The sequence below is a fragment of the Meriones unguiculatus genome, chromosome 20 (assembly GCF_030254825.1).
Source record: "Meriones unguiculatus strain TT.TT164.6M chromosome 20, Bangor_MerUng_6.1, whole genome shotgun sequence".
Taxonomy (NCBI): Eukaryota; Metazoa; Chordata; class Mammalia; order Rodentia; family Muridae; genus Meriones; species Meriones unguiculatus.
The window spans coordinates 36923572-36936918 of NC_083367.1; the positions used below are offsets into that span (position 1 = coordinate 36923572).

The 13347-nt window shown below is 39.0% G+C and overlaps 1 protein-coding gene across 4 annotated transcripts in view; it reads left to right on the plus strand.

The window, feature by feature from the left end:
• The window catches only part of Man1a1 (mannosidase alpha class 1A member 1), a 190662-nt gene that overhangs the window by 60806 nt on the left and 116509 nt on the right, over nt 1-13347 (plus strand). For all 4 annotated transcript variants that reach the window (XM_060373417.1, XM_060373419.1, XM_060373418.1 and 1 more), the window contains one exon: nt 1533-1613. In XM_060373417.1, coding sequence (XP_060229400.1) covers nt 1533-1613 — 81 coding nt within the window. The remainder of the gene's footprint in view (nt 1-1532; nt 1614-13347) is intronic.

Sequence of the window (13347 nt, forward strand, 5' to 3'; positions counted from 1 at the left end):
GCCTTTCATACCTTTCATAAAAGTAGTGTGCTGATTGCCGCCATCTTGGATCCCCCCTACCTTTTCATAAGGTTTCTTTTGCAGGAACTTTCTTGACTTCTGTCAGAGCTTCAATTATTATATCCTGAGATCCTTTGAGGGAGAGTGTGTAGGAATGAAATAGTCTACCTCTTCTTTGTTTCTGAAACGGTTTTCTGAAATGTAGACTCAGTAAACTCAAGGATCTTGTCAGTTTTCACTGCTGTGCTCATAGGGCCTATAACTGGGCCTGGCACATGGTAGCTGCTTAACAAATGATCCCTAGTGGTGATACTATCTCAGATGATTTTTTCTAGGCTCCTCTGCCAGATTCTGGCTCCATACATTCTCTTAGCCCTTGTCATTATCCATGAGTGGTCTGATGTTAAGCAGAAGTGACAGTTAGTTAGTAGACCCGATGAAGTATAACTTATATCTGTTGGGGGTCAGCTGTGCTAATAACCTCATTACAGAATACAAGACAGATGCACTTAGCAGTTAAATATTATAGAATCATAAAACTATTGGCAGTAACCACTGCTTATGTATCACAATTATCTGACAATTAATAAGCAGGCATGGAACATAGTTTGTGAGGTATCTGTGGAGTGCAGTATAGCCATGTTTTGACCATTAATAACCAGGCATGGTACACAGTTTGTGAAGTATCTATAGAGATCAGTACAGCCAGGTTTTGAACCACGAATAAACACACTTCCACTCAAATCCTAATTCTACTACTGTTGTGTGGACTTCAAAAGGTCACATTAATCACTCTAAGCCTGGCTTGTTTCTCCAGCTGTGGACTGAACATAGGAATGGTAATTAATTCCAAAGGTCTGCATCAGGTTTAAAAGACATAAAGAGATACGTAAAGCATGTGTCACATTATAAATAATGAAAGCAAGCTGATATAAATAAGAACCACTCCAGCAATGACAGCACACATTATTATCACCGCTGTGCGAAAGCAGAATGGCATCACAGAGTGGTGACTGTGGGAGGGCAAAGGCACAGAGCAGCATTGGAACTCAAGTCCCCCCGGCTTTAAATCCCATTAGCATTCTGACTGTGCCACTTTAACATAATGGGAAAAGATTGCTAGACTAATGCGGAACTAGCAGCCACACTATAGTCTGATTGGCCTTTCAGGAAGAAAAAGCAGGCAAATGAGTGAAATGATGAGAACACAGAATGGGGAAAAATAATAATAAAAGCCCTGATCCCGTTGCATGTGTGCAGACACAGAATATCAAGTGTTCGGTCTGCTCGTGCACACAGGAAAGAATTTCAGTCTGTGGTGTTTTTTAATTTTACTTTGAGTCAGAATTATTTCTTATCAGCTTGACCGTACTTTGACACCATTGGCAGGGGACTTCCTCTCTTCTGTTCAGAAGCCCCTGGGCAAGCCCACAGGTTTGAGCAGACTTTAAATGACAGAGGCTTATCGTGCCGTGTGCTTACACTGTGTTTGCTACCGTTATGTCTTAACCCCCTTTATTTTGTTTCCATAGAATGCCGAAGTTTCTGTTTTTGAAGTGAATATACGCTTCGTTGGTGGACTGCTGTCAGCCTACTACTTGTCTGGAGAGGAGGTAAGTTGCGAAGTAGTATAGACATGTGAATTGTGAAAAGTCTCCAAATTACTCTTTCTGTTAAATATGCCATTTGTGGTGTGGGTTTAGGAAAAAAATCCAGTAGTTTTTCACTTTCCGATGCTCAGCTTTATTTCTCAAAATATGTGTCAATTAAGTGAACAAGCTAGGGAAACTCCGGACAGTTCATATTGTCAGATTAAGGTGTTACCTTTAAAGAAGCATGGCTCCGTTTTGCTATGTATGTGTAATCAGAAGTACAAATTGCACATGTCTACAGGCATATGAAAGATGTTTAGCCTAATGGCAGGCTTTTGGGTGAATATTTGTCCTGAAATTTATTTTAATGTTACTATGTTAGCTTAGTAAAAACTTCTTCAGTGAAGAAGGCATGACAGATAAGCTATGAAAATTACAATACTTGTGGAACTGAGGGGTCGCAACTCTGAGCTTGGCAGCACAGCGTCCTGTGGGCCAGCATCCCTGTGAGACATGCTTTGTTCTCTTCCTGAGTCAAGGCTTAATGGATTATCTGCTGCTTGAGGCAAAGCAGGGATTTTTAATTTACTTTTCTGTTGTTGTTGTTGTTGTTAGATTAAAGACTTTCCTATCATGCTCACTGAAGGACACTGACGCTCTTTTCTTGAAAGCGTTCGGACAACTTTGTGAATTATGTTTAGTGTCCACTAAGAGTTTCAGGAGTGGACTCACCTGTAATCCTGACAGCCTTAAAAGCTGACATCAAGGAAACACAGTCACGTATTTCAGCTGCACGTCAGCCAGATTTACGGGTAGCCTCAGCATTCTGGCTGGGGGAGAGAAGATCTTAGCCTGTGTAGTATTTCATGTATTTCTGTGCTTCAAACAGATTTAAGCAGGGTAATAAATGTTTAATGAGAAAGGCTGCTTGACTTTGTTCCTGTCTCCAAGGTGCTTTTCTCATCAGAGCAAGGCAGCTCTCACACTCTCCTGTTCTCTCTCTCTCTGGATTTGATTCTATCTTTTTTTTTTAAGTATATAGATGGCCCTTGTATTCCCCTGTGTTATTTTTTCTAAAGTATCCTTCCAGCCTGGAAAACAAAGCCCTCTGCTGTTTGTCTTCCTCTTTTCCCCCCAGTTTTCCCTGCTCTGTTATTTGTACAGCCCAGCTCAGCCTCTCTAAGCTGGACCAGCTATATTTTATAAAAGCAGCGTTCAAATTAATGTTTTGCTTATGAATATCCCTGGGCATCCCAAGCATGTCATTGCTTTTGACATAGTGTGCTAGGATGACCTTGCTTTTACGTTCCTCCAAAATTTACACGTAGATGACACAATTTGGAAAAAGTAAGGAGTTCGTCTTACTGAGAGCTTGATGGGAATTATGGAAAATACAAAGAGAAACGAGTGTATATCTCTTCTAGAGATGCATCCTTTTTTTTTTTTTTTTTTTTTTTTTTTTTTTTTTGATGTTTCGAGACAGGCTTTCTTTGTGTAACAGCCCTGTCTATGCTGGACTCACCTTGTAGATCAGGCTGGCTTTGAATTCAGGGATCTGCCTGCCTCTGCCTCCTGAGTCCTGGGATCAAAGGTGTGTATCACCATACCCTGCTGATGTACCCCTTTTCATCAGTTTTTTTTTTTTAATTTTTACTTATGTTTCAGGATTCCATACATATGAGTGGTTCTGTTTCTATGAATATTTGATATGTATGTATGTGCTTATCTAAATGAGATGTTCGCAGATGGTGTCATTTGCCTATAAGTAATTCAGTAATTGAATTTTTATTCAATTTTTTTGAGATTATAAAATAATTGAGATTATAAAATAATCATTTCCCTTTCCTTTCCTCCTTCTGAATCCTCCCTTACTTTCCTGCTTTCTTGGTTTCAAATTCATAACCTCAGGTTTCATTATTGTTGTTACATACATATTTGTGTATATATGTGTCTATGTATACATACACATATACATAAATGCAACCTGTTCAGTCTGCACAATGTTACTTTTGTGCATATGGTTTTAGATCTGACCTTTTGATAGTGTATACCCAATTGGTGTGCTCTTTCCTGCAGAAAACCATTTCCCCCACTCTCCACATTTCTTAGATGCTTATAGATCTTTGCATAGGGTTGAGGCCTCCTAAGTTTTCTGTATTCATATTACAATGTTTACTAGTGTGGTCCTTCTTCAGCTCATGTATAAGAACTCATGTTAATTAAATGTAAGAGTAACTTTTGTTTGCCTGATTTAATTGTCATCTCAGAGGCCTCCATCTATTAACCTAAGCCTAGATCTAGAAGCTTCTAGATTTAATTGTCATCTCAGAGGCCTCCATCTATTAACCTAAGCCTAGATCTAGAAGCTTCTAGCCTCCTTACAGTGTAATCTATGCCTAGAATGTTTTCAGCCTCTCAGATTCACTGCTGAATAAGCTCACCATTTCTAGTTCTTTTGGAACTCTGGCTAGCTGGTTCAACTCAGCAGTTCTGGCTCAGGCTCCTCTCTCAGCTGACTTACTCAATCTGGCTTTTCTCTCAGCCTCTGAATTGTTCTGCTTGGCCTCAAACAAATTCCAGCAATCTATTCTATTCTAATTCTTTGGCTTCTTCTGTCTTTACCTGTGTCTAGCCTGTTACCTTTCCAACCTTTCTCTCTGTAAAATTGCCACCTCTCTCTCTCATTCTCTGTGCTGCTCCCTTAAGTAGCTGCCCTTCCCTCTCTCCTCTCCTGAGAGTTGGGTGTATCCTATTCTGTCAAATCTTCTCTGGCTCGTTACTTTCTTTTTCTGCTACTCAATTTGACATCACTTTCATACAAGGGTGCTCTACCTTCGTTGTTTGGGATTAAAGGTGTATACCACCACCCCTAAACCTAAGCTTTTCTTTACCCCAAACTTGCTCTATACCAGGATGTCCTTAATCTCAGAGATCTGCTTGCCTCTGTATTCTGAGATTAAAGGTGTGTCCCACCACTTCCCAGTGTGTCTGCATTCCAGTCAGATCACATAGACCTACATCTTTGGATATGATCTCTTGCCAGAGCAGCCGTGTTCTGAGTTAAAATTCAGAAGAAGCTCCCTAGGAAAAATGCTGAAATCTCATTCAGAAGGCAAATACAATAGATACTGGAAACACTGAAGAGAGGGAACAAGATGGGAGCCTACCATAGATGTCCTCTGAAAGACTCTACAGACCAGGGATTAAAAGCAGATGCTGAGACTGGCAGCCAAACTTTGGGCAGAGCACAGGGAGGAGTGGGGTGACATAAGGACCTGGAAGGGACAGGAGCTCCAAAAGGAGACCAACATAGCCAACAAATCTGGGCCCAGGAGGTGGGGGTGGGGCTTCAGAGTCCAATGCATCAACCAAGAACCATGCATAGAGCGGACTAAGACCCCCTGCTCAGATGTAGCAGAGAGGCAGCTCAGTCTCCATGTGAGTTCCCTAGTAAGGGGAGCAGGGACTGTTTCTGACATAGACTATGTTGCCTGTGCCCCATCACTTCCCCCTAGTGGGGCAGTCTTGCTAGGCTGCAGAGGGAGAGGATACACTGAGTCCCAATGACACTTGATAGGCTGGAGTCAGTTGGTAGTGGAGGAGGGCTCCCCCTTCCTGAGGACTAGGGGAGGGGAATAGAGAGGAAGAGGGAGGGAGGGTGGGACCAGGATGAGATGAGGGAGGCACCTATGATCGAGATGTAAAGTTAGTAAGTTTTTAAAAAATTAAATCAAAATAAATAAATAATAAAAAATAAGCTATGGTGTATTTCTTATAGATAACCGATAGATGGGGGTTTTGGTTTTTGATCCATTCATCCAGACTGTATCCTTTGCCTGGAGAACTAATACCATTAATTATTGAAAGTTATTTTTGAAATGTGTGTGCTCATCGAGATCATCATGTTGTTGATGTTTGGTATTATTGCTTGTGTTTTTAGTAGTACATTTGTGGTTTAGTAATTGTGGCTTCAGTTTCTTTCCATGGGCTCTCGGCTATGCTTATTTCTCTCTTCAGCCCAAAATATTGATTCCTGTATTTACTTGAGGTTTTATTTGTTGGATATAAATTTTCTTTTAGTATATTTATGTCTGGAATTTTTTTTTCATTCTCCTTCAACTATGGAAGGTAGTTTTGCTAGGTATATTAGTGTAGGTTGGTCATTCTGGTTTTTAGGACTTGTAAAGCAGTGTTCCAGGTTCCTCCGGCTTTCATAGTTTATGCTGATGATGTTCCTTTACATGTAACTCCTGTTTTGTTTTCTTGTTTATTTGGTTGGTTGGTTGGTTTGCAGCAACTTGAAGTATTCTTTTTTTGTTTTATTTTGTTTTTGGAGTTTTGGGGGTTTTGTTGTTGTTGTTTTGTTTTTCGAGACAGATTTTTTTTCCATGTAGCCTCGACTGTTCTGAACTCACTGGCCTTGAACTCACAGAGATCCACTTGCTTCTGCCTCCCCGAGTGCTGGGATTACAGGCATATGCCAGCTTTCAATACTCTGCTCATTCCATATACTTAGTGTTTTAAATGTGATATTCTGTAGGGGTATTGTTTTCTGGTTTTGTCTATTTGCAGTTCTGTGTTCTTTTCTGTGTGTGTGTGTGTGTGTGTGTGTGTGTGTGTGTGTGTGTTTCCTTAGTTTGGAGAAGTTTTCTATAACTTAGGATTTTTCTCCCTCATCGGTGCTATAACTTGAAGGTTTCGTCTTTTAGTGGTATCCCACATTCCCTGTATGTTATTTCCTTTATTTTTATATTTTTCCTTGTTCTTTTGCTCTAAATACTCTGCTTTATCTTTGAGTCCTGGTATTCTATTTTCTACTTGATCCATCCTACATGTAATATTTTCCTTTGAGTTTTCTAGTTGAATTGTTGGGTGTTTCAATTCCAGCTTCATTTCAGCTTGAGTCCTCTTCAATGTTTCTATCTCTTTATAGAATTCCATTTTAAAGTACTGGATTGTCTTTTTCATTTCAATCAGCCTTATGCTTCTATTTTCTTGGGCATCACTCAGGCACCTACTCTCCTTGAGTTCTTTCTCTTTAATTTCATTGAACTGTCTCTTTGTGTCTTCTTTAAATGCCTTGAATTCTTCGATAAAGTTTTTAATTGTCCTTTTAACTTCTGTGTCCTGTTTTCATCTATGTGATTCTCATTTGGCAAACAAGACTGCTAGATTTTTAGGGGAGATCATGGTTTTTATCTTTTACATTGTATTTTTTCAGGGAGATTTGTGCGGGTGGGTTTCTTTTATTAATTCTGTCTGATGTGGACAGAGCATATCAGGGCAGAGGAAAAGATGTGCAGGCTGGATTTGGCTTAGATGTTGGATATAGCTTAGGTGGAATGGAGTCAGGTAGGACACAGGGGACTGGGCTGATTTACATTATGTGTGTCCTGGCTCAAGCCAGGAAATATTTGGGAAAATATTTGGGGTTTTGGAATGGTTTGTGGCATAAATGCTCGGCAGACTCACGGGTTAGACCTTGGATAAGGATTTGCAGTCTCTGGGCTGGAAGATTGGATATGGTGTGGCAGGAGTCTGTGGGTCCTGGAAGAAGCCAATAGTTGCAGTACAGTCAGGGGTATCCAGACTAGGCTGGGCACTGGATGTGACATGGGAGAAACCTGTACGTCAAAACTATAAGGGTAGTTTTGGTGCTTTATTTGATTACCCATAACAGACAATGATAAATGCCTTCGTTGGAAATAACTATCACTTCTCCATATTTGGCTGTCAGTTTCACTGTATAAATTTAATTTGTTATGGAATTTTTTAAAAATATTTTGTCCTTTTAAGAGAAATTTAAGATTTTCTTCGTATATACTTTTCTGTTTTTAAATAATTTTTAAATGTTGGTTCATAAGGATTTATCTTCTTACCATATTTTTTGTTGAGTGTTCTACAAGCACTGAGGTTCAGGTCATTTGCAGCATTTCTGCCATGATCACTATGGTTATAATTTGTCAGCACATATTTACTTTCCAAAGTGTGGTTGCCCTGTGAGAAGTAGTTAGTACTAGGTTGGTTGAGCAGACCTCCTCTCTTCCTGTTCCTCCTGACCACTTCGTCACCTGAGAGTTGCTTTTTGTTTCTCCAATTTCTTCAGGAGAATTGCCTACCAAGAATTTGACCAGGAAACCTTATTCTGCCCCAGGCCAGTTATCTGACTTTGCTTCAAAGTGAAAAACATGCAGTCATTTCATAGAGATATCACCAACGTGGCTAACTTGTTCATAACTTAGGTTTAAATACCTACAGAGTTCTTTACATGCAAATGTATATCAAGAAATTTTCTAGAAAAATTCATCATCATAAATTATGTCACTGAAAAGTTGCCAAGCAGCCATAATTTTAGGATTCTGATTCCATCTCTGATGATGAGTAATATTTTAAAAATTACACATTACCATCAGATAAATGCATGTAGCCCCTACACTGACATCCATCTAAAAAATAATTCTCCAGTTTATGTTGTTAAGTTGAGGAAGTGGGCACCTCTGGGTTGAGCTTCACTCCATAGGACAGTTTCCATTAGAACCCTGAATCAGGAAGTGTGGGTGCAGGAGAGCACCTCTCTATCACTGTGTGAGCAGGACAGGAAACACCTGCAACAAACAAACTATGGACACACTCAGAAATGTAAAGTGTCTCAGCTCAATGAAGACAGTTTGTAGCAACACTGGGAAGTCAATCTAAAACTTTTTTCAGAGTCTGTGTAAGGAATTCAAACAAACATAATAGTTACACACAAGTAAGTTGAGATGAGAGGATTACTAGATAGGAATGATGTTTATTAACAGTAAAAGGTAGATGTGTGTTGTTCTGTAGTACACTCAAGGGGAATAAAATCTTTACTGGGGACAGTAACTGTACAAGCATTTAGAATGTACTCACTGAATCTTGGACATGGCAGAGTAAATCTGTAATTTTGTGTGTAATAGAAAGCTACAGTCTATATATTTTTTTGAAATCTCAATGTAAAGAAATAACACAATTTTTATTTTGTGCATTTAATTAACTATACCTCCCATCATGTGAATGTAACTTCTGATGACACTAAGATGGAATTATGCCCAGGAACAATTTTTAAGAGCCGGTGCTATAGAATAAGAGTAATTAAAGCAATTTTCAATGGTAATGGAAATTTGCAAATACAAATGAATAAAATAAACGTAAGAAAGGTATGTCAAAAAAAAGTGTTTTCCTATAGAAGAGAGCATATGAAATCACATGTCATGTCAGGTGGGATGACTCAGTGTGTAAACGAGCTCGCCAAGATCACAAAAAGGTAGGAGAGAACTGAGTCCACAAAGTTGTCTTCTGACCCTCACATACCCCATCGCATGCTCATGCACACATTTACACAATAATAATAAAGTGTTTTGATGTGTATGTTTTTTTTTTTTTTTGCATTCTTACCTGTATACCACATGCCATGTCTGGTACCTTTGAGGCTAGCCTGGGACATCAGATTCTCTGGAACTGGATTTACAGATGGTTGTGAGCCATCATGTGGGTGTTGGGAACCAAACCCAGTTCCCCTGTAAGAACTCCTGAGCCATCTCTTCATCCCCAGGTTTTTCAAATAGCATCTCACATTTGTTGGCAAGAAAATACCAACAACTGTATTGAACCAGAAGCAAATTTAATAGGACAGGGTAACACTGATGCTCTGAAAAACAATCTGGACAAAACATCTCTGGCTGCCTTAAAGGATTCCTATTGACTACCCTCTGAGGCATCACAAATTAGGAAATGGAGTACTTCTTCTGGTCTTGTCTTGCTATGCTCAAAACACAAGTCCTTGGAGGAATAAAAACCCAAAGAAATGAAAGAATTGAAGTGATAAAAGGAGTGCTATAGAAATCTTCAGTGGTTTTGTCAAAAACCTACAACATCAAACTATAATGAAGTGTAGATAATTGCTGAATAGAAGTTAAGGGACTATTAGAATAGAAACCGGTATTTAAATCCACTAATGTAACTAAAACTGAGAGAGGACACAGCCAAACAAACTATTAACTTAATGAAACACCTACCTGATTTTAAAACCTACTTTATTCTTTAAATTAAGGGATGACATTTAGAGGCATTTAACGCTGAAGGAAGCAGCCTGCTATTGAGTCTGAACTACAAAAATATAACCAAACTGATGGGAGGACTATCATTCCATGATGGGAGGGAGGACTATCCTCCCATGATGGGAGGAAGGATTATTCTTTCATGAAGGGAGGGAAAATTACCCTTCCATGATGGGAAGGAGGACTATCTTTCAGTGAGAAAAGGTAGAGTACTTGATCAAAGACTGAGGAAGCAGAGGGTGATCTTTATTTTATCTATATTTTATTCACCATGCCAAAATACCAGTATAAAATGTTGTTGAAGATGGAGTAAGAGGCATACCTTATGCCTCCAGGTCTAAAGGCTTCCAAGGAAAGGGGAAACATGGAGGAGGGTGAGATAGAAAAGCTGAGGAGAAAGACAGGAATGTGTGTTTATTCGTGGGAACCTTTCTGGCTTGATAAGATTCAGGCATTTGGAATGTTTGGAGGATTAGAAATTGTTTTTGGAATGTACTTCAGTGGTGGATAGTCACAAAATTATTTAGAAATCCCTTAGAAAATTAGGATATATTGATGTTGCTTTATTTCACACTCAGTCTGTCACAATCTGCTTGCAAGAGATGACTCTTAGAACATCCGTCTGTCTCCTGCCTCATTCTGCAAAGAATGAAAATGACTTACAGAAAATGTGCATGATCAAGCAGAGCTGTGGAAAGTCAGGACATATGATGGCTGCAGATAAGATTAGCACAGACTCTGCCAACTTGTTAATCATCTAAGCGTTGGGCAGAAATGTATCTGCAGGTTTCCTAGCGACCAGAGTAAAAGGAAGAGATTTAACAGCAATTTGATTGTTGTATCTTTTTTGAAACTAAAATTTGATAACATAAAATAACTCGTGTATGATTTTAAGCATCTATACACTAAACTTTCCACAAAACAAAGAAAAATCATATAAGCAAACAAAACCCAGTAATATAATTGGATCCACTTTAGCAACACTATTCAAGAATTGGGCTTAATTTATTCTTCTCTCTCAAATATATGAAAGGTATTTTAATTATAATCTCTAAATATATAATTTAAAAGCAAAAAATTCTAAAAGTGTCAACAGAGGGGCTGGCTCAGCACCTAAGAGCATTTGTTTTTGCAGAGGACCCAAGGTCAGTTCCCTGCACCCACGTGGTAGATCCCAGCCGTCTATAACTTCATTTCCATGGTTTTCAGTGTCCACTTCTGACTTTTATGGATACCAGGTACATACCTGGTACACATTCATATGTGCAGGCTAAACACTTACACAAAGAAAAATAAAACTGAAAGTGTTTAAATATCAACAAAAGGAATAAGTGTAAAAGGATGACAAAAACATGATCATAACACCATGAGATGAAAATGCAATGAATAAATAATCAGCTTATGTAATGCAATTAAGAGTAAGGATTAGCACAGTGCTAAGATATATAAAAAACATTAGTCCATCAAATTTTACAATATTTATCACATGGCAGGGTAAGAATATTTTAGTAATGCAATTATGCCACCAATCCTAATTTTAAAAATATGTACACTTTTAAGAAGAGAAAACAATTTGAATTTTTTTAAAATAACAGCTGTAGTGAAAACTATATCAGGGCATGAATCTATAATATAAATATTAAGTACCATGTTATATTTTGTAAAGCACTTTGTAAAGAAAAAATTATGTCATTCACTAAGTATCTCCGAATTAAGAAAAAAAAACGACCAAAAAAATGACGTAATGAAAAATAAGAGCATAGATTGTAAAATGAAATGCTGGAAGTCTGTTTTCCATCTCTTACATACATATCCTTATTGAGACAATTCCCTGGAAAAAGCTACAGCACAGTATGAATCAAATATTCACCCACTAGAAGAGTGGAAGATTGGAGGGGTCACCTCACAGGTATACTTTTAGGGCATTCCAACTCAGGTTCACCATGGTGTTCCTGGTTGAGCAAGACAGTGATTGGATGAAGCAGTGAGAGATGCGATGGAGGAACAGTCATGATGTAGGTGTTGTGTGACAAAACTTTTCCTTTACATACACACATCTACTTACCCCAGATCGAGAGGGAACCCAAATGATGACCAAAGGACTGATACCACCAAAGTCCCACTCGGTGAACCAATGAGTTTTACTGGAGTTATTTATAGAAGCAGAAATGACTCAAAGACAGCTGCATCACCAAAGCCCACCCCAGAATGGGTGACAGCTCCCAAAGCTGAGAACCAGGAGCACACTGCACAGCCTGCAGAGAGCTCAGTGTCCAGTGTGTCTAAACCTTTTCCAGGCAGCTCGTCTATTTTCTGCTTCTTTCAGGATCTTCTTTGCAGTTTTATTGCTTACTCAGAGATGGAGAGCCCTATTTAATCTTGTCAGTTTTAGGGATTTCCTGAAGCTATTTTGAATTGTTTGCTTTCCAGTTTAAGGAGTTTCCCTGCCAAATGGAATGCTTCAGTCATTCATAGATGAAACTGTCACACAACAATGGGAGAGGTCACATATCTCTTCAGCACACTGTGTCTGTGAGTGCCAGCACTGTGGACCTTCTGTTTTAATGAGAAAATATAACTTTAGGATCCCAAACTGGAAATTTTGAACAGGCTCATTAAAGAAATAATAATAATAAAAAGAAATTTTTAAAAAGGTCTGATTGAGTTTGGGTATGACAGGACAATAAGCCAAAACCTAATTGAAACAGTTCCATCTCAGACACTTCTTTACAAAAACAATGATGTGGTTTTGCCTGTCTTACATCAATTATCATTCAAGAAACTGTCCTACAGACATGCTTACTGGCCAATCCAATGGAAGCAGTTCCTGGTGTGTTTAGGTTTGTGTCAAGGTGACAAAAGCTAACCAACACACTCCTTGAACACAATTTCTTGAACATAATTCCAAAATAAAGATTAAGCTTCTGTGCTTTTGTATCCCTCTATTTAGTGCTCTGTGCCTGGTATTAGAAAACAATAAGTGGTCATTTACTGAGCCCCTCATTGGCTCTCCTGTGCTCTCTTTGCTCATTATGATCTGGACAGAAAATATTATCAATGGCTTTTCTAGTAAAATTTGTATGTTGATAACATGAATGAGCAGCAGGCCTAGAAAACTGGAGAAGTGAGAAAGAATATAATAAGGTGTTTGAAAATGTGCATGATCACTACTTCCCGTTTTTTATTTTCAATTATGACACCATTCTATTGTTCTATTTTTTCACACTTTTTAATTTTTTTAATTTTATTAATTACACTTTATTCACTTTGTATCCCCTGTAATTCCCTCACTCCTCCCCTTCAGGTCCCACCCCCCTTCCCCTTCTTCATGCATGCCCCTCCCCAAGTCTACTGATAGGGGAGGTCCTCCTCTCCTTCCTTCTGATCTTAGTCTATCAGATCACATCAGGAGTGGCTGCATTGTCATCTTCTGTGGCCTGGTAAGGCTGCTCCCCTCTTAGGAGGAGGTGATCAAAGAGCAGGCCAATCAGATTATGTCAGAGGCAGTCCCTCTTCCCATTACTATGTAACCCCCTTGGACACTAAACTGCCATGGGCTACATCTGTGCAGGGGTTCTAGGTTATCTCCATACCTGGTACTTGGTTGGAGTATGGGTCTCTGGGAAGACCCCTGTGTTCAAATTTTCTGGTTCTGTTGCTCGACTTGTGGAGTT